Source organism: Pocillopora damicornis, chromosome 8 (genome assembly GCF_964200805.1).
Source record: "Pocillopora damicornis chromosome 8, jaPocDami1.2, whole genome shotgun sequence".
Classification (NCBI taxonomy): Eukaryota; Metazoa; Cnidaria; class Anthozoa; order Scleractinia; family Pocilloporidae; genus Pocillopora; species Pocillopora damicornis.
In genome coordinates this window covers 17,902,510-17,929,887 of record NC_142677.1, presented here as the reverse complement: position 1 = coordinate 17,929,887, position 27,378 = coordinate 17,902,510, and the positions used below count along the sequence as shown (strand labels likewise).

General features: G+C 35.6%; 2 protein-coding genes across 5 annotated transcripts; one reads left to right on the top strand and one right to left on the bottom strand.

The window, feature by feature from the left end:
• Nucleotides 1-2,152: 2,152 nt before the first annotated feature.
• LOC149041686 (uncharacterized) lies at nt 2,153-6,483 on the bottom strand. 4 transcript variants are annotated; one of them, XR_016188934.1, is made up of 7 exons: nt 6,403-6,483; nt 5,611-5,668; nt 3,948-3,996; nt 3,760-3,811; nt 3,608-3,643; nt 2,837-2,909; nt 2,153-2,309 (listed from the first exon to the last, which is right to left on the bottom strand). XR_016188934.1 is itself a non-coding variant. In XM_089213856.1 (6 exons), exons 1-6 carry the CDS (start codon nt 6,428-6,430, stop codon nt 2,215-2,217), a joined length of 339 nt encoding a protein of 112 aa, XP_089069982.1. In that variant the 5' UTR covers nt 6,431-6,445; the 3' UTR covers nt 2,153-2,214. The 4 variants fall into 4 exon arrangements, 3 of the variants coding, with proteins under 3 accessions (XP_089069982.1, XP_089069984.1, XP_089069983.1); XM_089213856.1 differs by lacking the exon at nt 3,760-3,811 and having other exon boundaries at nt 6,403-6,445; XM_089213858.1 differs by lacking the exons at nt 3,760-3,811; nt 6,403-6,483 and adding an exon at nt 4,921-4,989 and having other exon boundaries at nt 5,611-5,669.
• A 3,221-nt stretch (nt 6,484-9,704) lies between these two features.
• LOC149041685 (uncharacterized) lies at nt 9,705-20,830 on the top strand. Its single transcript, XM_089180911.1, has 19 exons — nt 9,705-9,768; nt 11,338-11,403; nt 11,613-11,684; nt 12,464-12,520; nt 12,915-12,980; nt 13,673-13,741; nt 14,338-14,403; nt 14,554-14,604; nt 14,941-15,006; nt 15,871-15,936; nt 16,237-16,293; nt 16,438-16,488; nt 16,638-16,700; nt 17,560-17,625; nt 19,390-19,458; nt 20,006-20,071; nt 20,165-20,230; nt 20,535-20,600; nt 20,751-20,830. Exons 1-19 carry the CDS (start codon nt 9,705-9,707, stop codon nt 20,828-20,830), a joined length of 1,227 nt encoding a protein of 408 aa, XP_089037037.1.
• The last annotated feature ends 6,548 nt before the right edge of the window (nt 20,831-27,378 follow it).

Sequence of the window (27,378 nt, the reverse complement as noted above, 5' to 3'; positions counted from 1 at the left end):
ATTTTTCGTTAAAATTTATTCAGCGCACGAAACATTCCCTGAAAGTTCTGTTACTGTACATCGGAAAACATACTTTACAGTAATTGTTGTTTCTACCTTTGTAGTTTTTGTAACAACGCGGTTATCATCAGAATATTTTGGATAGTCAAACTAATGAGTATTTTGGCATCGTTCTCTAATTTCTTACTATAAAGTTAGTCAAACAACTTACAGTTTGCCGAGTTCTCCATCATTGATCTCTCTGTGCATTTCCCATTCCAATTCTCCAATCCTCTTCGAGTCCCTGTTTTCATCCTCATCTTCCGACTCTGCAAATCCAATAAAGAAATTCATCAATAACATAAAAAAAATACGGTTAGCTTTATTTTCGTCAGATTAGCCATCTAGAATATTTAAACTAGCACTACTGGTCTTATTAGAGCCCTTATAGCCTAGCTTTAGGTGGTGTTAAAATTAAGGATTATTCGTCAAGCAACTTATCGGTAAAGGGCAACTTCCCTTTACGATTGCTCTAGGTTTCATCGATGATCTTCAGAAAAACTGCCCGGACTTTTGGCAATTGATTGGAAATTAAATTTACTTGACTGTTATCAAAAATTCTGTTCAAGTTTTCGAAAAAGCGATTACTGATAACGACAACAGTTGTTTTCAAGACACCCCTCACTGAAAGATCACATTTAACATCTCAAAAAACCTTCAAAACGTACAGAGTTTTAGGTTGAAGGAGTTTAACACCATCTTCAATGTCTGATTGATTGACAATATTTACGAGCTTAGGTCATCTCTTCTATGAACATATTTCACGTGTAAATTTATTTTAATTATAAAGTTACCAACAATGACAAGGAATTTCTTCAATACCAATGTTTCCATCGACAAAGTATCTGCCTGCAGTATTGTCACTTCATCAAACAGTACTGTAAGTCATCTCCTTCAAACAGACATCGAATAGATTGGGGAATGGAGAAAACTACGAAATATTTTTTCACACATCAAGGTCATGAGAATAAAGGATATGGTCAACTAGAGAAACTCTGGATTATGAAACAAATTCTCCTCATCAGCGCCTTAGGTAATGTATTGGGAACAGTATAGAGAATATGCATACTAATTTTAAGGCGGAAGGGGTTAACTGAATTACTACCCAGGTTAAAGGTTGTCCAGTTTCTCTTTCCTTCCTCGAATTTCTTACTTTGAGAAGTTCACATTCTATGCTTGATGTTTTCCTAAGGAGAGAACCAAACTTGGAGATATAAATGAATTGATTTCTAAAACGTTTACATCATTCTTTAAGTATGCACATCAGTTTACTATGAATGATTAACAACGATATCTATATCGAAAGAACTCCATCAGGAGATAATAAAAGCTTACATTCTAATACAGAGAAGTAACATTACATTCAACATCCTTCGAGAAAGTGAAAAGCAATTTGAGATAAAGGCTATTTATTCCCTGCACACGAAACTAATTACAAGTCCCACAGCCATTAAAGTTTATTCCGGTATCTGTGGTATGATAGCACATGTACTAAGAGCCTCGCGTCTTCTTCTTCTGGTTGGGCACCCTCAAGTAGTTTGTCAGATTTCTCTAACAGTTCACCGGTAACTATTTAAACTCTTGGTGGAGAGTTGCTGTGGATGTTGAATTTTCTCACCAAAGCACATAACACAAGGTTTCAACCAAGATCTTTCGATTCGGCTGATTCGAGCTGGCGCGAGATATCCCGTATTTACTCACTCCATGTAAACTAAATTCCTATGGTCTCCTAAACCCATTCTACTTCAAAATATATTCAAAATCACCGGTTTTGCTTTGCGGGCATGGTTGGGAGTCAGAGAAGTAACAAGCGCGTATACGACAAATCTAATTTTGACATGCTGTGAGCGCAAGTGATTGTATGTAGAATAAGAAACGAGTATAGAAATGAAGAGATAAATTACTGCACATTTAGCTATCAATAAACTAATCATTAAGTAAAAATTTCTCACTGTTGCCCGTAAATCATGTGGCACATGTAGAACTGTCCGGGCGGCTGTGCTTGGTTGGATTTTCCTTTTCATATCCAAAGCTCCAGTTTGAACGAGGACAACGGCGAGAGACACCGATACTGCACTTCTCTAAAGATTATATTACACACGAGCTATTTACCTTGAAGAAACTCGTGACGAAATGACATTCATTTATCCTCGACGTCGCACTCGGGCCACCTTATCAGCAACTTCGACGAAAAACAAGCTGGACTTGACTGAGCGGACGAAATCTAAGGTTGTAACGTGGAAGCGATGTGTTTTGTGGCCCGAGAAAAGCTGCAAAAGAAGTTGAAATTTCTTGAACTCCTCACGCTCTTTCCGCGTGTATAACTGATCGCAAATATGAATATTAACTTTCAAAAAATATTTGTAATTCAAATGAGTTTTCTGACTTTGAAAGGCGGACCGAAAGCACCGAATGGCTCTTCGGTCGCAGTCGTTCAATTATATTCCAAAATGGGAGGGCCAATTGAGAGCTAATTTTGAACTTGGTATTAAACTTCGAAGGGTGAATTTGTTGTCAAAGTAATAAAAATACTGAGCAGAACTCAGATGAAATAAACAAATACATCAAAGAAAGAAATGAAGAAATGAAAAATATAAATTCCTTGAAAATCATTCTTCAAGGAGTTGAGTTTCCAGGTGTGACCTTCATAAAACATGTGAAAAACGAATTTTCGTAACATCAATTCTCGTTTTGAAAGGAAAGTTGCTGCCATAGACGAGTTTGTAAAGCGTGGTTATAATACAGTAAATAAACTTTGAATCGTTTGTCTTATGATTAGAAGTCATTATCAACTTACTGAGATCGCGACTTTTCCACTGTCTTATTGCTGTCTTCGTCAGTCGATGTGATCGAATGAAATTTGCGAATAACTGTTGAAAAAGAGTTAGATTGGTAGGGAATCTGCAACCAGACAAGGAAAGTGAGATAGTCACTCGAATTTTGAAGATGGAATCTGAATTTTCTCATATTTTTCTCCTTAGTGCCTCTTCCGATACCTCCGTTGTTTATTACAGCAGTAAAAGATGTATGTTTAATCAACACTTTTGAAATATTGCTTAACACTTTATTTCGCGAAGTAAACTGTTAACATTTCAGCTTCACAACACGATTGTTTTCTGCAACTGCAAATGATCTGTCTCTATATGAAGTATTTAAGAGCTTATGTCAGCATGCATCAGCTAAACAGTGGCAAGCCACTCAAAATTTGCTTTCACTCCTACTTTCGTATTTTGTAGCCCAGTATGTTCAAATAATTGTGGTGTAGTTTTTTTGTGAAAATATATTTTAGTTCAAATAATAGGGTCACATGAATGAAGGAAATGATAACCAACAAAAGAAACTATTGATTATTATACATATTCTCCCATTCAGCACCCTAGGAAATGTATAGAGAACAGTATGGAGATTATGCATTCTGATGTTAGGGTGTAGAGTTATTCAAAGGTCAAACCCATACCCTTCAGTCCAGAGTTTGGTGTACAAACCATTGTGCTAAATAATATTCATTCTAAAAAGTCAGATTCCCCCCTTTTTAAGCAAAAAGTAAGAGAAAAATTGGTTAAAATACCTCTTCAACAAACTCTAGCAATTCTTCTTGCTTGCTCTAAAAATTTCAAGAATAAATGGAGAAAAAAAAATAAACATACAGAGCTGTACCACTCAAATCATTCTAATTAAGTTAAAAAAAAAAATTTCTAACAATAAAAAGAGCAATCCTACCATATTTTCTGGAAGAACCAGTGGGTGCCATAATGTCTTTTTTACCCATAACCTATTCAATACACAATTCACATAAGATTGTATCACAATTGATGTTAGGTAAGCAATTCGCATTACACTTCGGAAAAATCAAACTACAGAAGAAATGCAGTTAACAAATTATAATTTAAGTGAATCCATGGTAATACCTGTAGCATTGTATTGTTTACGAGAGTTCCAATCATAGATGAGCATACCCTAACAACAGTTATAGCAGAACAATTAATGTAATACCAGAAATAAAATTTCTCAAAAATGATGAAAATTACCTTGGAGATTAGAGGGACTTACACCTCATAGAAACCAAGTACAGAGCAGATAATTCAACATACAAAAATACATCCCACACACTGCAAAATATTTCTCTACTGATGAACAAAATAGGGTCCCTTGGTTTCATGTGGAGACACAGCAAGAGTACTTTAGAATATCAACATTCAAATCAAGCTATTAACTTTTGACCCCTTTAGAGACTAAAAGAGTTTGTGATGGAGCCAAGTGGCCCATCCAGGTGCAGCTTATACCAGTTTTCAGAGCATGAAGCCACAAGGAATATTACTACTTCTCCCTGAATGGGATGCTAGTGCATCTCAAGGTTACCCCCTGTATTTCATCAAGATTCCCTGACAATTAACCACCACCCATTTATACTCCTGAGTCCAGTTGTTTAAAGGCTGATTAGTGCTAACCCAGGGTTAAATTTTAATCCAGGTTTCTATATTTCTCTGTTCAAAAGCAGTTTTGGAATAAATTTACCCATTGTTTTCAGAGCATTCAATAATCAAATTGTAGTCAAAGAGAAATAAACTGAATTTGCTCCTCAAGCTTTCAGATCTGATATCAAATTTCACATTAACCCTGCCCAAGGTGGAGAGAGGTTCTGTGAGAATTAATTGTTTTGCCCAGGATCACAACACAATTACCCAGCCAGGTTTCGGACTTCTACAACCAGAGTCCAGTGCACTAACCATTAATTAAAGGGATTCCTCAAAAAAGAAAGTCATCGAAAAATTTTTTTTCTTTAATTTCTTTAAATGTTTCCTACTAATGTTTGTTTGGAAAAATCAATTTCAAAAGAAAGGTCACTATGCTTGTGTAAGAGATATGATGAGCCAAACTTACCCCATTGATACCTGTACAGGCATGAATCACACACATCATTTCATGGGTTCAAAATACATTTTGAGGTAGCTGAAGGTGAGGGTTTTAAATCAGAGCTTGAAAAAATTTGATGGGTAGAAATTCTCAAGCATATAGAACAATTTGATAATATGTGGAAACTGAAATTGTGCAATTTTAAGCAACAAAATGTTCCTTGAGTTATTGCTTTCAAAGTCATACTATACCTTACATCATAGAGTAATGGGCTTTTTGTATGATTTTAGCTGTATTTTTTTCCCCTTCAATGAATTTTTTTAATTTCTCCAATTTAAAGGGGGTAATTTGTACACCAAAATTCTGCAATAAAAATATAGGTCACCATGCGGGTTTAAGAGCCAACGACAAGACAACCTCTTTACCTGGTCCAATTATTGAAAAACAATAGCATGTTCTTGGAATTCCCCTGATGACCTGACTTTGATGCACAGTACAGGATGCACAGTGCAATAATGCAGGTGTCTTACCAGAAAATTATCCTACACAGACAAGTTAGCATGACTTAATGTTTTTGCTCAGTAACAAGGAGAAGCCTCCAGTCATTACAGTATTAAACCTGTAACATTTTTTATTTCTCTCTGATTAATCAACTAGGTTTCTCACCTAGACAAAAAAATATTTCAACCTCTGGAAATCAAAGCATACAAAGTTTACCTTGGTAACAATCCTCTGTAGAGTCCACTCCATCCATTTATCTTCTTTACATGACATGCTGCAGGATAAGGAGGTAAAAAAACAAAGAAACCTAAACAAATATGTTACTTTTCTTGATTACCAGTATCTTGTTGTTGATTTTTTTTCAACAATAGATCTAAAGTGCCTTTGCATTCTAAATAAATACATATTATCAACTAGAAATTGTGTTGACATCATCTTCACATGCTGACCAAAAAAATATAAATTTATATTACAGAAACTGTCAATCTTGATTGTTTTCAAGACATTGTAATTAGGACAAATGTTAGTCATTTGCCAGCAAAAAAAATCAGAATTTCATTATAATGCTTTTTCACTGTAGTTGTATAACCAAAACTAAAGTGATCTGAAAATGGCTTACCAGAACTTAAAATAAGTATCACATGGAGCCAAATCAGAACTTGAAGTGAAAAAAGCAAACAGCTGGAAGTGTGGGAAAATGCATGTGAGAAAGTTGAAATTTGTTCCAGTTTTGCATCTGATTTGTTGAGAGGGTGGCTGGAGTTTTTCAGACCAATCAAAAGGAAAGGGAAAAAAAAAGACAATCCCAGATTGCTTTCAACATCTGATTGATAGTTGCCCTATTTGATTCCTTTAATTACAAACACAAGGCAAGCCATGTATCAACCTCCTCAAAGCTTACATTTAAGTAATTTTTTATATACTGGAAGTAATGCTGCATTTTTTAATACCCCTTTTAATGAAGAATCATGAAAAAAGAATGAACAATCATCTTCTCATATTCCTTACCATACTGGAAAAAACTTGGTAATCTCATGACTTTAGTTCCTAAAAATGTTGTGGACTCAATTGGAGAAATTGGTTTATGTCCAGCCTTAACACAAATTTAAAACAATTTCATTTCAAACACTGTCTCAGTGACTTAAACTATCAGGTAAAATACAATTCAGGTGATCAGTTAAAATGACCTGTGGAGATAACTTTCCATTTACAATGCCTTGCCACCTAAGAGTTCTAAGCCTCCTCTAATTAACCCTTTAACTCCCATAAGTGACCAAGACAGAATTTCTCCTTACAATATCAATACAATATCAAGCAGACAAGTAATGAGAATAAAGAAAATTATCAATTACATGATAATTGTTTGATCTAATTCCAAATTTTACAAACTAACATCATATGAATTGTACAGCAGACACTAATGAGATCTTGGGAGTTAAAGGGTTGATCTCAAAAGAGAGAAAAATGATGTCTTCCTAAAGATGTCATTTATAAGGGGCATTCAATGCTTACTTAACCCTTTATTTAACTTAATAGATGAGAATACAGGAAATGATTGCCAAACTAAGAAGTTTTAAATGTTAAAATGAATTCTCCTTGTCAGGACCAAAGGAAATGTATAAAGAAGGGTATAGAGAATATGGATTCTGATGTTAGAGTGTACAGGGTAATAAAGTTCAGTATTTGAGAAGATCATCAGGTTTGCCAAAATACCAATCTAATGTCTGAAAATGAGTCAGCCTCTGCTGATCTGATGTTAAGCACCAAACCAAACATTAGTAAGTATTAGTATTCATTAGTAAGGCTAAGATCATGAGTGGTGCAACATCTAAACTGAGTTACCTACAGCTGTAACTGAGAAACCATTTTAATTCAAATGAAGAACACCAGAGGAGTAGACTTCTCCTTATTATCAACAAACTCTGTCTGTTCTTTTTGCTATGATCATGTTGATCACATTACTATGCACTCTACTACCCTCACTACCCCCCCCCCCCTCAACTTCATGGAACCCATTATATTGGGATAAAGCAACCACTCCCTCACTTCGAATTTATACGTATTTTACCCCTGATGATATTTTCAGGGCCAGTAAGAAGAGAGGGTTTTGTTTTTAATTTATGGAGGAAGTTTTGTCTCCTGTGGACATTTTGTCCTAATCCAGCCCTAAGTTCAGTGAACAGCTACTGGCCCAACGCATTTGTTCCCTGTCATGAATATTTAGCCAATATACTACTTTTGTACCAAAAAATCCTTGTAAGAATAACGGTAGGAGGTCACGCAAACATTAAGTTGAACTTTGGGCGCCGGTAAAGTATCAAAGTGAAATATCACTGTCATTTGACGTTTACAGTCCATTACCTGCGTCAGGAGTCGAACACGTCAGTGGCTGAACTGCTACGATCATAATAGCGTTGAAAACGAAAGCAGCTGTTGTGCCTTCGTTATCCAAGAGATCTTCCAGGCTTTGCCCACTTCCATTTCTCTCACAAGCAGCCGCCATGTTGAGTTGCTCGCCAGAATGAGGCTAATCCCTACAATCATCTGGCGTGGACAAATTCTGGATCGGACCGGACCGGACCGGATCACGGATCGGATCACGGATCGGATCATGGATCGGATCATGGATCGGATCATGGATCGGATCATGGATCGGATCATGGATCGGATCATGTCAATTGAAATTAGAAATTTTGCGTGACAGACCAAAATTAAGTCTCCGTGACATAATGGAGCGCCGGCCCCACTGAGAGTTTTCTTTCTGACTTCCCCGTTTTCTAACAGGTTCCTACACCAACGATGAGTTTGAAGCTGATATCATTTTCGAAGTTTATTTATTATAAAATAACGTCACACCTTTTGTGCAATCGTAAAAGTAAAAGAGCCTTGTGAGTTCAATGGAAGCTTATTTAACTGTGAGATTCCCATTGAGCTGCATTTTGTTAAGTTTAAGTCCAAGTCTTACCAGGTTAGATGTAAACAAATTTTTCTCATCTAAGTATCTGTAAACTTCTCCATTTAATCACTACCAAATAGAGCATTTCGTTAGCTAATAATGATCAGAAAGAAACAAAATTCGTCCGAACGCCTTAAATGAAAAACAAACCTTCATAAAATGAGTAATTAAAGCCCCCGCGATTTCCAGACATGCATGCGTTGTCTTTCATGTATCAAGATCTTGTACCCAGGGGCTTCACGGTTTTCGAAAAAAATCCGGGATTTTGAAAAACGTTGAGTCCCCGAGGGGCGAAATTGCGTTCAACATGGCGACTGAATGCGGACGATTGTTAGTCTTGACGGAATTGAAATAAATTTTTGCGACGAGAAAAATTCTCAAAAAGCTTCAATTAACCGTGCTCGGTAGAAAACTCTTGATCAATAAACAAACTCTCCTTGTCAGTCACAGGAAATACAAAGAGAACAGTGTGGAGAATATGAATTCTGATGTCAGGGTATAAAGGGGTGATATTGGTAGGAAGTACCTCTTGCACAGGGAGCAGGTGAGTCGCATTTGACTTTATCACATACCTGCAGCTCATCTCGATCGTGTTGATCAACCGTCGTTACCGCATGTATTGAAATCCTCACACTTTTCAGTGGCTTTCACTTCTTGACAGCAAAGCTTGAAATTTTCTGATAATAAAATCATGACATACGAAAATGAAACGAGAAGTTCTGGTTTCCGTTTCTTGCTCTATTTTCTTCAAATGACATGCAATCTCCATATATATATATAACTGCCTGTCTGTACAAGAACACTGTGCATGTTACATGTTCATTTTAGAGTTTCATCTAGAATCAGCAGCTAGAGAAAGTTTGATCACGGATATATTTTTCCAAGCATTTTTTCTTTGAGATTGAGGTAAGAATTTAGTTTTAGTGCATTGATTTTGGCGTTATCCAACACATAAGTGCGTTAAATATATTGGAACACAAATAGAAAAATTGACGGCCATACGTGCAAATTCAGGTGCCCAATTTAAAGTTATTCTTTATTCTACTCACCATGGCGAACGAGACGGTCGCAAGTTAGAGCGCTACTGGGAAACTGAAATTCGAAGATTCGTCATTCTGAAGCTAGGGACTTCATGTTCAGTCTCAGTGGGTCCAACAAAATATTTTGATATCTATCCTGATTATTTTCCCAGAAGGTTTAGGTTAATCACCAATTAAAGGATACATTTGAAATTTTCCCGAAGGTTTTTTTGACCGTGATATGTTTTCCAGTTTTACAGTTGCATTAAAAATAGTTTTCAAACGAATATCAGTGACAAAAAGCAAACCGGTTTGGTTCTGTTTTATTCTTAGTTATGGCTGAAAATAAAGTTTTGCAATCAGAAGAAGAACTTGGTCTGAAGAGCGAGAGTTCCTCAGGTGAGAAAAAACATATTTCAACAAATTACAGCATACACTTAGTGGAAAGACGGACAAATTCATTTAATTTTTAACGAGAATAACGATGAATTTCTACCAGGGTGAAGCCATTGAAAAATGGAAAAAAAATTATAAGTTTCACACCTTACGGAGCTAACCGCTTGTTTTGCTACGATGTTAGAGTCAGTCGTGCGTGGCTATCCATTGAACTTTGGAACCAGCCAGTTTGTGATGGAGATTTATCCTCCGAAAGTCCATTGCTACAATGTTGACATCTTCGCAGCTTTTTTTTATGGGAAATACATGAACATCTACAAATTAAGGGAAAAAAAAGGTCGTGGTAAAAACTATCTGTGGTTCAGGGTATTGACTTCTCTCACAATAAATTAAGCGGCCATTAGAGTCGATTTTAATCCTGATAGTAATAACGCAGAAAGATACATTTGTCTGCTGTATTGTTTTTGTTTGGTTGTTTTTTTTTTGTTTTTTTTATATGAATTTACGACGCGCAATGTACATTACATAAAAAGCAGGTGCATTGTAATTAAATCTGCCTTGACACCGTACGGAATTTCTTCGCTTAATTATCCGATACATTTGGAAAGTGTACCATTCGTTTTTAATTTTTTTTACCCATCTTCGTGAAAATCATAGACAGTAACTACCGATGAGGTTTCATTATCGACAGAGTTAAAAAACTCATGGTAACGCCCGCCGGCGAACCACACTTCGGCATTATTCAGTTAAGAAAAAAAAAACCATGAAACAAACAAATAAAAATATTGGACTTAACCAGTATTAGTTTTGCAAAATTTATGGGCTGCATTGAAAAGCTTTGATTCATAGAATAGAACTTTGAACAGTGACGTCACAACTTTCGTTATAAATTTCTTTTTCGAATCCTGAGAATGTGTTTTGATCTTCCTAGTAACTTTCCACGGTAATTCTGTTGTTGTCGTGCGTTGTTCTCTGTTTACTCCCCGTTACACTTGAAGTTAAATTAACCACCTGAAATACATATTGTCCTCTTCAATTAAAGTGACTTATCAAGTTCCGGGGTAATTTAGTATTATCAACCGAGTTGATAACTAGGTGTCCAATTTCCGTTATTGACTCGGTTGATAAAACTAAATTACCTTGTTATACTCTCCCAACGACGCAGCACCACAGTTTCTTTAGAAAGTTACCCACTTTATTGATTTACCAAATTCCAAATCGATTTAAATTTCAGCTACATGTAAAGAATGTGAGACAAACCAACGACAGATTTAGATTTTTCCAGAGGAGTTCGCAATAAGAATAATAAAAATACTGGTAAAATTAAATAAACCAAAAACGGTTGATGACTCTCGAATAAAAAAAAAAGATTTTGAAAATACAAATTTGAGTTGCCTAAACAGTGTGTGCCTTAAGGAACGTGTCGAAGATAATAATAATAATAATAAGTCTGCAACATTTTAAACCTTCAGATCATCTTTGTTTTTCGAGCCAAAAGAGTCTTGAAGCAGTCGCATTCACAGTTTCATTTGCAGAAGAGTCACGCTAACACTGAGGTGACTTCTATTTTAGGTATGTCAGAAAGTAGTGTCCCGGAAATCCAAGAAAAACTGGATTTGGATGACGAGCTTTCTTCGGGTGAGGGAAACAAAACAGCAAATAAATTACAATTCTCGAGTTTGTAAGATTTTTAAGAAGGAAAGTGACCTGGATCAAGAAGCGTATGAAAATAAACAAACAACTGATCATCGATTAAGAAGCAAAAAGAAACAATCAAATCGCAGTAAGCGAGTCGAGTTAGTGTACTTTACATTCTGAACTCAAAATGAAAAAATTGTTTTGCTTAGTATCCTTAGACATTGAGAAATGTCAAGTTGTATTCAAGAAGGAGTCTGATGTCGCTGGTTTCAAATCAACAGGTATAAGTAGCAAGTGTGAGTTAAGTGTGTATGAATCTGTACCATAAATAAGTTTTCTGATAAATTTCGCGAATAAGTGAGCGTTTCTTAACAACTGTAGAAATAATATGTATTGGAACTGGCTACATCGTGAGACATATGATTACACTTCATGGCATTCACCAAGATGAATGATGAATTACTTCCACTTTTTCACGATATGAACAAAACAACCAAACTAACTGTTTTTAATTTATTAAAACGAAAAATTTTTAGTCTTGTTACGCCAGGAAATAATTTTTTGCACTTTTTCAATGATAACAAGTTTCCGGTAATTAAGTGTTCAAATAGCAAAGTAGACTTCACTAACACTTGTGTTTTCATCTATCTATGTCTTGAAAACTATATAAGTCTATTGTTAAGAGAGCAGCAGAACTTGACACTGTCCAGTTTTGAACAGCAAATTGCATTATTTGGATTGATTCGTCAAAAACTTTGCGATGCAAAGAAGTCAGTAGACCGTCAGAAACAGACTGAAAGGACTGAGTTAGTTTTATTTGTTCAATATTTGTACCGAAATTCGAAAAAGAATTATTCTGTGAGCTCCAAATAGCAAAAACGAGTTAGGGAAAATTTTGAAATTTTTAGCTTTTCAGTCTCTTTCATTATTTCAGTATTAAAATGGAAACGTCCAGGGAAAAACCCACAAATATCTTCAGCAGAGAAAACAAAAAATTTTCGAATTTTCATTACAAATGACTTTACATTACAACACTCTTTGTTATTTTGAGTTACCACAGAAGCAAAAGTTGAAGCAGCCGATGGAAAACAAGACCATCTTGACCACAGCTCATCAGGTAAAAGAGAAAAAGAACGATTCGATGTCTGTTAGGTTTTTGGTTTGGATTTTTATACTATACCTCACATCAGAGGTTTGTCCTTATGATGGACAACTACTTAATTATCTTGTTAGTCCAACAATCAAGTTTTTTATAAGAGACCACACACAATAAACTGGTGTAACACCACCTGGGTGGTCCTGGGACCGATATCTTAAGTCTAATAATAATAACGATAATAATTATGATAATAATTAATGATAACAGTGACGAAGATGATGATGACGATGATGACAACAGTACTGATAATGACAATGATAATAATAATAATCATCATCATCACAATGATAATAGTGACGACGATACCGATGGTAATGACGATCACTAAAGCCACCTTTCTTGTCATTTTTAGACGAGGGAAAAGATGAAGATTTATCAGCAGGAAAGATAAAGGAGTCAGAGATTGACTCTTCAACAGGTAAAGGATTGAACAATGAGGATAGTATAGTAGGATACTGTAACTATATAAATGCCAGTTTGAATAAATGCTTGTTTGAGTCAATACTCAGTCGCATCTGGTTTGATGCTTTAAAGCTTGAGAACTCAACAAAAGCAAAAGTAACTAAACAAAACTAAGGCCAAAATGTATATTAGACGCTGTAAGCTAGGTCGGGTGTTTCCATTTTACCAGTTCATTATCCTTCCGCACTAACCTGATTTTGAAACATTTTCCCAATCACAACCCAAGCTAAATGATTCATTTCTATGTATTGGACTCGTAAGGAGATAAAGTTTCAGGAATCCAAGTAAAACTGGATTTTGGTGATGAGCTTTCTTCAGGTGAGAGGAACAAAGAAAAAAAAGGAGACAGCAATAAATTAAGTCAGTGGGCATTGAGTACAACAAACGCTATGAAACAAACATTGAAATAAACAAACAATAGATCACATTAACTACAAGTGTTCTTAGTTCAAAGGTAAATGTTTTTTCTTCATACAATTCAAGGCCAAATTGCAATGATGAGGGAATCAGATGGCAATGATAACAAATTAATAGGTATAAGTCGGTTATAAGTGTAACACTCAGACAGTTTGCAAGCCTACATCTGAAGGCTTACAAACTGCATTTAACTCAACTTCGATGAGATACAACTTTTCATCATAATTTCAGGGGCAGACAAAAGTGACGCTACCTCAAGTGATAACGGAGTGGATTTTAATGCTTCTTTGTCCGTAGCAGGTAAGTTGGACTGACTTGGGTTAAAATCAAATATATTCATAATAGGAATATATCTCTAATGGACTCCATGTAATTAATGGTTACATGACCCTGGTGGTCGTGGGAGAGGTAAACAGAGGCTAAGATACTGAAAAAAAAAAAGTAGCCATAATATGATGATGTTGACGACCGCGAAGACAGTGATGACGATCATTCAAGCCCCTTTTTTTAATTTTCGACTTGAGCAAATTTAGGTTTCATCATTTGAAAAAAGAAAAGATTTTGAGATCGGCAGTTCCCCAAGTACAGAACAAAACTGTAAATGGTATAAAATATATTGTAATCTTAAGTCTGGTTCATTAATTAAATTTCGGTTTGAAATGAATCAATAGGCAGCCACATCTAATTCAATGATCTAATGCTTGATAACTCAGCAGCAATAAAATGTAATAATCATGGACAAACAGGGGTGAAAAGGGTGCAATTATTATTCTTGATCATATTTGACGTTCTATATAAAGTAGTGAGGTTAATTTCTATAAATGTATTATCCTTCATTGTTTAAAGAAAAATTACAAAGCACAACCCAATATATTTGATTCTTTCCTAATTTTTAGCTACTTCGGAAGGGAAAGATTCAGCAAACCAAGAAAAGGTGAATTTGGAGGATGAGCTTTTATCAGGTGAGACAGATAAGACAGCAATTGAAATGCACTTCTCAAGTTTGTGAGTGAAAAAAGACCTATGAAAATAAATGAAACACAAGCAACTGAATCATAACGGCTAAATGTTTCCTTTACTTAAAATAAAATATTCTTCTTTACCATTCCAAGGTCAATTTGGATTCAAGAAGGAGTCAGATGACGATGATGGAAAATCAACAGGTACAAGTAATTAGAGCAGACACAGAGTATGAGTTAGCTTAAGCGTCAATTAAACGCTGGTAGACACGTTGGAAAGCAAGTCAGCTTTTCGAAGATTGAAGAGAGATGATCACTTTTAGAGGGTCAATATTTAGGATAGAACTAAAGAAGAAATTATTTTACAGCCTAAATCGGCACGATAACTATGCGTTTTACATTTTTCACTTTCCAAACTGATTTGGGTCTTAGATATTTTTACACCTATGGGAAAAACCTTGCATATATTAAGAGATGGAGAAAACAAAAGTTGTCAAAAATCACGAATATTATTTCTAGTGACATGTGCTGGTATTTAAGTTGGTCAACAGGCCTCCTCAACAGCAGCTGTTGGAAGCCTGGACTTTGCTGATAACGGTTTATCAGGTGAGAAAAAGAAACAAGCATCTTTAGATTTCTTTTTAGAATTAACAATAACAAGACAACTAGTACTGAAATTTTGTCAACTATAAACTGAGTTGATAGTGAATCAGAGCCATTTGCTCTGACTAGGGGCTAATGCTCGAAATGTAAGCTTTAAAACTCTTTACGGTTGCTAATTTACGTTATCAACTCAGTTAATTACCCTGTTATACTCTCCCACCGACAGGACGAACTGTACCTCCAATAATGTTCTGACTGCATAAGAGAAGAATGATTTCCCAGACTCATAATAGCAGTTGTTATTTAAAACATTTGTTCGTGCATGTTTTTTTTTTTTGTTTCAAAATTTATTTTGTCTTTGTAATTGAAATAGGGAAAAACTCCCAAATAGACAGGAGGATCAAGAATAATAAAAAAAAGGGCTGAATGTTGTAATTTGGATACCAGTAATACTAATTGCTGTTTGGTTTAGCTGAAGAGGCGCAAGTTAAGTTAGGAGCAGGAGAAAACCACGGCCTTTGCAGACAAAGCATTAGCAAACAGAAGAAAAATGGTGAAACGTGTTTAGCGCCGATCTTTTTACCACAATTCGCAACAGGAATTTCTTTTTTCTTTTAATGAGCAAATATTTATCTATTTTGATAGTCTAACGGGAAAGTTTTCGACTAGGCTATCACGAAAATTCGAATTGACCGTAAATGGTTTCCATTTGTAACATTCATTATTCTAAGACTTTTATTATCCTGTCAAATTTATCAAGAACAATTCTGATAATATTAATGATAATAATTATAGCACAGTTGATGAATAGCAACAATGATAATTGTGATGATGAGCATTTAAACAATCTGTTTTTTATACTTTTAGACCAGGAGAAAAGTCAAGTCCTATCCTCTGGAAAATCAAAGGATTTAGAGATCGGGAGTTCAACAGGTAAAGAATTACACCATCTTCGTGTGCATTTATGGCTATAATGGCTGATTTATTGAGGGAGCGTTGGTTGCTCTAAATCAATAAACAGGAGCATCTATTTTAATGCTTAAAAGCAATGAAAAGCAACAATAGGAAAACCTTGGGCCAAAAAGACTACATTCATTGTTCTTGATGTATTGTATTTATAAACGTGTCTGGTGGTTGCTTTCTAAAAATTTATTATCCTTCATTCTTTCCAAACAGTTTCCAAAGCACAACCCAATATGTTTAAATATTTTCTATTTTTTTTTGGTACGTCAGATGATAGAGTTAAAGCAATCCAAGAAAAACTTGATTTGGATGATAAACTTTCTTCAGGTGAGAGAAATAAAACAGACAAGGGATAATGCTGATTTTAGTTTGACTGAGTACAACACGCGCGATAAAATCAAACACACGAACAAACTGAACACTGAAAGTGTTCTTTGCTCAAGTAACATTTGTGTTCTTTGCTATTTCAAGATCATTTTACGTCCAAGAAGGAATCAGTTGATGATGGAGGCAAACCAAAAGGTACAAGAGATCAATGTAAAACTGAATGAATGTGAGCCTAAGTCCGAGATTAAATCTAGATCTAAATCTTGGTATGTATTAGAGGTTGAAAAACAAAAGTCATCACAGATCGGGAGTGTTTTAACTGTTAATTTGTTTTGGTATTTCAGTTGGAAAAGAGGACAACATGGCAGCTGATGAAAACCTTGCTGCTGCTGACAACAGTTCTCTAGGTGAGGAAAAGTGATGACTTATCAGATTTTTTTTATGATTATAACAGTATGATACTACAACTCGAACCGAGATTTGTAAAGTATAATAAGCAAACCGAATAATCTTGGTATTTCGACAGTCTGACAGCCCAGTTATCAATCGCACTATTAAAAGTTTAGAGAAAGAATTGTACCTATGAGTGGTGGAAAGGCTTTTTATCTATCACCATGTAAAAAAAGGCCATACGAAAGACACAATACGCGACAAAACTCAAAAGTGTGAAGTTTTTTTCCCTATCATTTCTTTTACAGACAAAATTAAGGCTACTGAGTCTAAAAGATGCTGCGCCGTTTTAAGTAAAATATATCGGCACCGAGACGAAGGCGAAACCCATAAAAACTCAACAGAACATTTGATTACGGGCAAAACTAACAAGGAGAAGTTTAAAAGATCGGCCGTGAGAAATGGTGATGTCAACAATCACATTTCTGAACATCGTCCCCTAACTAACCACAATATTGTTTGGGACTTTAAAAGATGTTTAACCTTTAGCATGAATTAAGTTATACGACTGACTTTCGGAGGCTGAATTACCTACTTGAGGCAGTTTCTTTCCAATAGAAGAATAAAAATCAAGAGAGTGAGGGGAACACAAAAGACCATGACAGGTCACGGTTGCTCTGACGAAGGGCTAACGCTCGAAACGTCACCTTTAACTCTTGAAACGGTGGTCAATTTACGTCATCAGCTCAGCTGATGATACCAAAATACTCTGTTATACTCTCTCACCGATGCAGCACCACAGTTCTTTTGGCTACCTACCCCCTTAATTACAGGTCACAGCTAATTATATTGTTATCATTATCCGTTTCATTTTAGTTATCAAAGAGACACAAGTTGAGGCAGCTGATGGACACGAGAATTTTCCTTTCAACAACTCATCAGGTGAGAAATTGATTGTTGATCAGCTTTTTTGTAATTGCAATAACACAACAGTTCGCATTGGAAGAGTTTCTCAACAAACAGGGTAAATTATTTCATTAAACTTACTGAGACTTTCTTAATCCAATTCTAAAGGTTTTCGCTTCCAATTTTTATGGAACTTCTTTCTCTCATTCCAATCAATATCCTCACCAAATTCAGTGTTTGTAACCATTGGCACCAAATAATGGCCCAAAAACTTGACCACCTTATGGGTCCTCGCTCATCACCTGAAAGCCTCAAAACTGTTGTCACCATTCCAGAAAATTTTCCACTATCCGACTCAGAGCTAGAAATCCGTCCTCAGTAAGAGCTTAAATTTTGTTACCATTTTTAAAACCACCGACGAATTTTTTAAAAAGAGGATGATTCTAACGTATTAGAAAAGTCCAATAAGATTAGAAAGTTTAACTGGACTGGACTCCCCCAGTGGGCCAGTCCGCATCCATTGATTTTTTTTCATTAAATAATGTTTTCACTCAGTAGATAGCAATAAATTAAGTCAGTGAGCATTGAGTACAACAAACGTCATGAAATAAACATTTAAATAAACAAACAATGGATCATGAACTAAAAATTTTCTTAGTTCAAAGGGAAATGTTTTTCTTTCATAATTTAAGGCCAAATTGCATTAAAGAAGGAATCAGATGGCAATGATAACAAATTAATAGGTATAAGTAGTAAGTGTAACACTCAGACAGTTTCTAAGCCTACATCTGTAGGAAGATTATCCAAAAAAAACCCTGGAATCGTTTTTGTTTAAAACTGAGAAAAATAATTATATTTCAATTGTGGCATTGGTCTGCACAGTTTCTGTAATTTCAAAGCAATCTATGATTGTTTACAAGAACTTGTAACGTTAAACAATTTCATTGTTTTCCTCACACCTTGTTACTTGATCTTAAATGTTTACGCAGCTAAGAAGCCGTTGAGAGACATGTGTTGTAGAAATTCACTTAAGGAAACTTTTTACCAAAAGGACAGTTGTAGTTATTTCAAATGAAACGTTTCAAGACAATTGAGCGTTTAAAGATTTAAAACTGACAGAATGAGTAATTTTCTGTGGGTTTATATTAAGACAGAGATAACCAAGAGATTCTTTCATAGTCGTAAGCCACACAATTACGGGGAAATTTAAAAAAGCTGTTTAAGTATTTCAGTTTTCATGAGCATTGATATTCTTTGTTTTTTTGAGTTACCAAAGAGGCACAAGTTGAAGCAGCCGAAGGAAACCAGGACTTGCCCGGCAACAGTTCATTAGGTGACAAAGCAGTTAAATGCTTTTCAGAAATTGTTGACTTGTACAATACAATACAATACAGAACAGAGTTTACCCCGATGATAGACAGTAATTATTAAATATGTTGTTAATTAACTTATCCTTCTAAAATTTTCCCTGGTCCATTAGGTCTAAATACTCGCGGCACTCCTCACTTGGTTGTCGTTGTTATTTCCCCGCCAATAAGATATCATTTGAATAAGTGTGACAAGTTCAATGTCTTATATGTGTACTTGATCATAGGCCAGATATTTTTTCATTGGATGGACGTAAATTTTTACTCAACTAAATTATTAACACTCCTTCCTTTATCTGCCCCCGCCTAAACGAAAACTTATACTTAACTAAACTGAGCTAAACTTAGATAGGCAACCGACCTTTTAGGTGCACTGAACTAAGCTTAACCAAGAACGCTTTAGATGAGATACAACTTTTGGTCATAATTTCAGGGGCAACCAAAAGTGAAGCTACCTCAAGTGATAACGGAGTGGGTTTTAAAGCTTCGTTGTCTGTAGCAGGCAAGTAGGACTGACTTGTGTTAAGATCAAACATATTCATCATAGGAGAAAATCTCTAATAGACTCCATACAGTTAATTGTTACGTGACCTACGTGGTCCTAGCTGGGAAAAGTAAACAGAATATAAGATAATGAAAACATAAATAATAGCCATAATATGATGATGTTGACGACCGTGAAGACAGTGGTGACGATCATTCAAACCCCCTTTTTTTTTTGGAATTTTCGACTTGGGGAAATTTTAGATCGGCAGTTCCGCAAGTACAGAACAAAACTGTACATAGTATGGAAGTATATTGTAATCATAATTCTGGTTTATTAATTAAATTTTGGTTTGAAATGAATTAATAGGCAGCCACATCTAATTCAGTGATCTAATGCTTGAGAACTCATCAGCAATAAAAAGTAACAATCACGAACAAACAGGGGTGATCGTATTTGACGTTCTATACAGAGGAGGTTAATTTCTATAAATGTATTATTCTTCATTGTTTAAAGGAAAATCCAAAGTACAACCCAATATATTTGATTCTTTCCTAATTTTTAGATACCTCGGGAGGGAAAGATTCAGCAAACCAAGAAATGGTGAATTTGGAGGATGAGCTTTCATCAGGTGAGAGAGATAAAACAGTAAATGAACTGATGAATAGCAACAACGATAATTGTGATGATGAGCATTTAAACAATCTGTTTATTATACTTTTAGACCAGGAGAAAAGTCAAGTCCAATTCTCTGGAAAATCAAAGGATTTAGAGATCGAGAGTTCAACAGGTAAAGGATTATACCATCTCTTGGTGTGCATTTATGGTTATAATGGCTGATTTATTGAGTGAGCGTTGGTTGCTCCAATCCATAAACAGCAGCATCTATCTTAATGCTTAACAGCAATAAAAAGCAACAATAGGAAAACCTTGGGCCAAAAAGACTACATTCACTGTTCTTGATGTATTGTATTTATAAACGTATCTGTTAGTTGCTTTCTAACAAATTATGATCCTTCAAACAGTTTTTGAAGCAAACAGTTTTTGAAACAAACAGTCAACCCAATATGTTTAACTATTTTCTATTTTTTTAGGTACGTCAGAGGATAAAGTTAAAGCAATCCAAGAAAATCTGGCTTTGGATGATAACCATTCTTCAGGTGAGAGAAATAAAACAGAAAAGATATGGGTGATTTAAGTTTGTAACCACTGAATACAACACGCGCGATAAAATCAAACACACCGTCGGACAAACTGAACCCTGAAAGTGTTCTTTGCTCATGTAAATTTGTGTTCGTTGCTATTTCAAGATCATTTTATATCCAAGAAGGAATCAGATGGTGATGGAAGCAAACCAAAAGGTACAAGAGATCAATATAACACTGAATGAATATATGCCTGAACTTAAGTCTGAATACAAATCGAAATATAAATCTTGGTCATCATCAGAGATCATCACAGATAGTGAGCGTTTTAACTATTACTGTGTATTGGTATTTCAGTTGGAAAAGAGGACAACATGGAAGCTGATGAAAACCTGGCTACTGCTGACAACGGTTCACCAGGTGAGGGAAAAAGTGAGGCCTTAACAGATTTTTTATATGAATATAACGAAATGATACTACATCTCGAACCGAGATTTGCAAACAATGGTGAGCAAACCGAGTAATCTTGGTATTTAGACAGTCTAACAGCCCATTTATCAATTCCACTGTCACAAGTTTAGAGCAAGAATTGTACCTGTGAGTGGTGGAATGGCTTTTCATCTATCACGATAAAAAAAGGGCAGACGAGGAAATTATAGAAGACACAATACGTGACAAAACTCAAAAGTGTGAAGTTTTTCCCCTGTCAATTCTTCAACATACAAAATTAAGGCTACTGAGTCTAAAAGATGCTGAACCGTTCTAAGTAAAATATGCGCCGATCTTTTTTTTCCTGCAAAAGACTGGCAGGCGTTCTTAACCAAGAGTTTCGGCACCAAAACAGAGGCGAAATGCGTAAAAACTCAAGAGAACATTTATTTACGAACAAAACTATCAAGGAGCAGTTTTAAAGATCGGCCGTGAGAAATAGTGATGTCAACAATCACATTTCTGAACATCGGCGACTAACGAACCACAATATTGTCTAGGACTCTCCAAGACTCTTTCGGAAGCTGGATTACCTACTTAAGGCTGATTCTTCCCAACAGAAGAGTAAAAATCAAGAGAGTGAGGGGAACACAAAAAAAACTATGACAGGTTACGGTTGCTCTGACGAACGGCTAACTCTCGAAACGTCAGCTTTGACTCTTGAAACAGTGGTCAATGTACGTTATCAACTCAGCTGATGATACAAAATTACCCTGTTATACTCTTCCCCCGACGTAGCAACACAGTTCCTTTAGAAACTTACTCCATTAATTACAGGTCACAACTGATTATATTATCATCATCGCCCGTTTCATTTTAGTTATCATAGGGACACAAGCTGAGGCAGCTGAAGAAAACGAGGACTTTCCTTTCAACAACTCATCAGGTAAAAAATTGATTGTTGATCAGCTTTTTTGTATGTGCCATAACACAAGAGCTCGCAATGGAAGAGTTCGTCAGCACACGGAGTTAATTATATCATTAAACATACTAAGATCTTCTTAATCCAACCCTAAGGGTTTTCACTCTAAATTTTCATACATCCTCTTTCTCTCATTCCAAGCAATATCGTCACCAAAAGTCAGTGTTTTTAACCATTTGAACCAAATTATGGCCCAAAAATTTGACCAACTTACCGGTCCTCACTCATTACCTGAAAGCCTCAAAACTGTCGTCACCATTCCAGAAAATCTTCCACTATCTAATTCAGAAATCTGTGCTCAGTAAGGGCTTAAATTCTGTTTCCATTTTTAAAACCACCGAAAAATTTTTAGGCAAGCAACACTTCGAAAAATTCCTTCGCGCGTTCAATTTCATAAAGCCGTTTTCCATGGCAAAGACATGCTAACAAATTAGAGATGTCTAATCAGATTAGAAAGTCCAACTGAACTTCCCCAGAGGGCCAGTCCGCAGCTTTAGGTTTTTTTCATCAAATAATGTTTTCACCAATTAGATAGTAATAAATTAAGTCAGTGGGCATTGAGCACAACAAACTTCATGAAGTAAACATTGAAATAAACAAACAATGGATCATTAACTAAAAGTGTTCTTGGTTCAAAGGGAAATGTTTTTTCTTTCATAATTCGAGGCCAAATTGCATTAAAGAAGGAATCAGATGGCAATGATAACAAATTAATAGGTATAAGTAATAAGTGTAACACTCAGACAGTTTGAAAGCTTACATCTGTAGGAAGATTATCCAAAAAAACCCTGGAACCGTTTTTGTTTAAAACTGAGCAAAATAATCATATTTCAATTGTGGCATTGGTCTGCACAGTTTCCGTAACTTCAAACCAATCTATGATTGTTTACAAGTACTTGTAATATTAAACAATTTCATTGTTTTCCTCGCACCTTGTTACTTGATCTTAAATGTTTGCGCTGCTAAGAAGCCGTTGAGAGACAAGTGGTGTGGAAATTCACTACAGAAAACTTTTTACCAAAAGGACAGTTGTAGTTATTTCAAATGAAACGTTTCAAGGCAATTAAGCGTTTAAAGATTGAAAACTGACTGAATAATTTTCTGTGGGTTAATATTAAGACAGGAAAAACCAAGAGATTGTTTCACAGTCGTAAGCTACACAATAACGGAAAAAAATTATATTTTTCAGTTTCTGAAGTTATTTTATTCTTTCATATTGCGATATTAAGGGAAAAACCCCAATTAAAATATCAGAGGATGGTGGAAATCAATAGAAAAGCTTTTCAAATATTCCAGTTTTTATGATCAATGATATTCTTTGTTTTTTTTGAGTCACCAAAGAGGCGCAAGTTGAAGCAGCCGAAGGAAACCAGGACTTGCCTGATAACAGTTCATTTGGTGAGAAAAACAGTTAAATGCTTTTCAGAAATTGTTGACTTGCGCAATAATAACAGAACAGAGCTTACCCTGATGATGGACAGAAATTATTCAATGTGTTGTTATTCAACTTATCATTGTAAAATTTTTCATGGTCCAGTAGGTCTAAATACTCGCGGCACTCCTCACTTGTTTTGTCGTTGTTATTTCCCCGCCCATAAGATACCATTTGAATAGGTGTGACAAGTTCAATGTCTGATCTGTGTACTTGATCATAGGCCAGATATCTTTTTGGTGACAAACTAGACGTAAATTTATACTCAACTAAACTATTAACACTCCTTCCTCTGTGCCCCCGCCTAAACGAAAACTTATACTTAGCTAACCTGAGCTTAACTTAAATAGACAACAGACCTTTCAGATGCACTAAACTAAACTGTACCAAAACGCATTTAACTCAACTCAGATGAGATACAACTTTTGGTTATAATTTCAGAGGCAGACAAAGTGGTCCTAGGAAAAGTAAAAAGAATTTAAGACAATGAAAACGTAAAGAGTGGCAATAATATGATGATGTTGATGACCGTGAAGACAGTGATGACGATCATTCATACCCTTCTTTTCATACCCAATATGTTTGATTCTTTCCTAATTTTTAGCTACTTCGGAAGGGAAAGATTCAGCAAACCAAGAAAAGGTGAATTTGGAGGATGAGCTTTTATCAGGTGAGAGAGATAAAACAGTAAATGAGTTGCACTTTTCAAGTTTGGGAGTGAAAAAAGACCTATGAAAATAAGTTAAACACAAACAACTGAATGATTACGGCTAAAAATTTTCCTTGCTCAAGTAAAATATTCTTTTTTACCATTCCAAGGTCTATCTGGATTCAAGAAGGAGTCAGACGACGATTATGGCAAATCAACAGGTACAAGTGATTACAGCAAACACAGAGTGCGTGTTAAAAGTTAAGCGTCAATTAAACACCGAGAAACACGTTGCAAATCAAGAGAGCTCTTCGAAGATTGAGGAGGAACTGATGCCTTTTTTGGGGGGTTAATATTTAGGATAGAAATAAAGAAGAAACTATTTACAGCTTAAATCGGCACGATAACCATGCGTTTTACATTTTTCACTTTCCAAACCGATTTCCATCTTAGATATTTTTACGCCTAGGGGAAAACCTTGCATATATTAGGAGATGAAGAAAACAAAAGTTGTGAAAAATCACGAGTATTATTACTATTTACATGTATTGGTATTTTAGTTGGTCAACAGGCCTCCTCAATAGCCGCTGTTGGAAGCCTGGACTTTGCTGATAACAGTTTATCAGGTGAGAAAAAAGAAACAAGCATATTTAGATTTCCTTTTAGAGTTAACAATAACACGACAACTAGTACTGAAAGTTTTCCAACTATCAACTGGGTTGATAGTGAATCACAGCCATTCCCTCTGACGATGGACTAATGCTCGATATGTCAGCTTTAAAACTCTTTACGGTTGCTAATTTACGTTATCAACTCAGTTCATTACCCCGTTATACTCTCCCACCGACGCAGCACCACTTTTGTCATCTACATGATGAGCAAAGCGAATATTCTTGGTACCTCGACAGTCTAACAGACAAGTTATCAATCGCATTATCACAAGTTTAGTCCACGAGTTGCCTCCTTGATCCGTTGATGACACAAAAAAGAGTGAAAACCACTTCGTTGTAATTTCATTGACAGACAAGAGTGAAGCTACTTCTGTTGAGAAAAAAGTGGATATGAAGGATGCTCCTTTAGTAGGTAAGTTAAAAAGCACAGAGAAATGAAAGTCCTTAAAAGACTGAGTTAGGTGGAATTTAATATACATAGATTACTTTCTGAAAATCACATGAACGTGTATTTTACCAAGTATGTGGTGTGACTGAGCGGACTGGATTTTGACTAAGAAGTTTTTGAATATTGCGTACCCGAGACGAAGTCGAGGTTTATGAAACGAAGACAAAAAGAACTTCTGTTACTAATTAACATTAAAGACAAGGAAGATTCAAACAACAGACAAGGTGCAGTTTATTAGATGAATTGCGCCGATTCCCAACTTCAGAGACAGGGAGATAGGAAAGGGCGCGAACAAATGACTGACTTAAGACGAACGAGCAAAGATCAGTGGTGATGTCAACTATCAAACTACTGAAAATCAGCGAATGACGAACCACGTGCACAGCTTTGACTAAGTGTCCATGTGTTGTTTCACTATAAGAGCACGAACTGTACTTCTAGTGATTTTCTGAAGGCATAAGAGAAGCACGTGCACACCGTTATGATTGTAACGATATGATACAACATCTAGAACCAAGATTTGTAAACTATAACGAGCAAACCAAATAATTTTGGTTATCAATCGCCCAGCTATCAATCGCACTATCACAAGTTTAGAGCAAGAATTTTACCTGCGAATGATGGACTGGCTTTTTATCTATCACGATATAAAAATATGGAGCAGACGAGGAAATTATAGAAGACACAAATACGTGACAAAACTCAAAAGTGTGAATTTTTTCCCTGTCATTTCTTTAACAGACAAAATTAGGGCTACTGAGTCTAAAAGAGGCTGCACCGTTTTGATTAAAATATGCGCAGATCTTTTTTCTGCAAAAGACTGGCAGGCGTTCTTAACCAAGATTTTCGGCACCGAGACGAGGGCAAAACCCATAAAAACTCAAGAGAACATTCAATTACGAACAGAGCTAACAAGGAGCAGTTTAAAAGATCAGCCGTGAGAAATGATGATGTCAGCAATCACATTTCTGAACATCGTCGACTAAAGAACCACAACATTGATTGGCGCAGTTTCCTTAATTTCAAAGCAATCTCTAATTGTCTCTAATTTCGTTGTTTTCCTCGCACCTTGTTACTTGATCTTGAATGTTTACGCGGCTAAGAAGACGTTAACAGACAAGTGTTGTGGAAATTCACTTAAGGAAACCTTTTACCAAAAGCACAGTTTTAGTTACTTCAAATGAAACGTTTCAAGACAATAGAGCGTTTTAAAGATTGAAAACTGACAGAATGAGTACTTTTCTGTGGGTTGATATTAAGACAGAAATAACCAAGAGATTCTTTCAGAGCCGTAAGCTACACAGTAACAGAGAAATTTATATTTTTCAGTTTCTAAAGTTATTTTAGTCTTTCATACTGCGATGCTAAGGGGAAAACCCCAATAAAAATATCAGAGGATGGTGGAAATTAATAGAAAAGCTTTTCAAATATTCCAGTTTTTATGACCACTAATATTCTTTGTTTTTTTTGAGTTACCAAAGAGGCGCAAGTTGAAGCACCCGAAGGAAACCAGGACTTGACTGACAAAAGTTCATTAGGTGAGAAAAGCAGTTAAATGCTTTTCAGAAATTGTTCACATATGCAGAGTTTGCGCCGATAATGAACAGAAATTATTCAATATGTTGTTAATTAACTTATCATTCTGAAATTTTTCCTGGTCCAGCAGGTCTAAATACTCGCGGCACTCCTCACTTGTTTGTAATTTCCCCGCCCTTAGGATAGCATTTCAATGGGTTCCATGTCCGATATGGGCACTTGATCATACACCAAATATCTTTTTATTTGATGTGTTGTGACAAACTAGACGTAAATTTATACTCAACTGAACTATGAACACTCCTTCCTCTATGTGCCCCCGTGAAAAGGGTGCAATTATTATTCTTGATCATATTTGACGTTCTATACAAAGTAGGGAAGTTAATTTCTATAAATGTATTATTCTTCATTGTTTAAAGGAAAAGTCCAAAGTGCAACCCACTATGTTTGATTCTTTCCTAATTTTTAGCTACTTCGGAAGGGAAAGATTCAGCAAACCAAGAAAACGTGAATTTGGAGGATAAGCTTTTTTTAGGTGAGAGGGATAAAACAGTAATTTAATTGCACTTCTCAAGTTTCTGAGTGAAAAAAGACCTATGAAAATAAATAAAACACAGACAACTGAATTATTACGGCTAAATGTTTC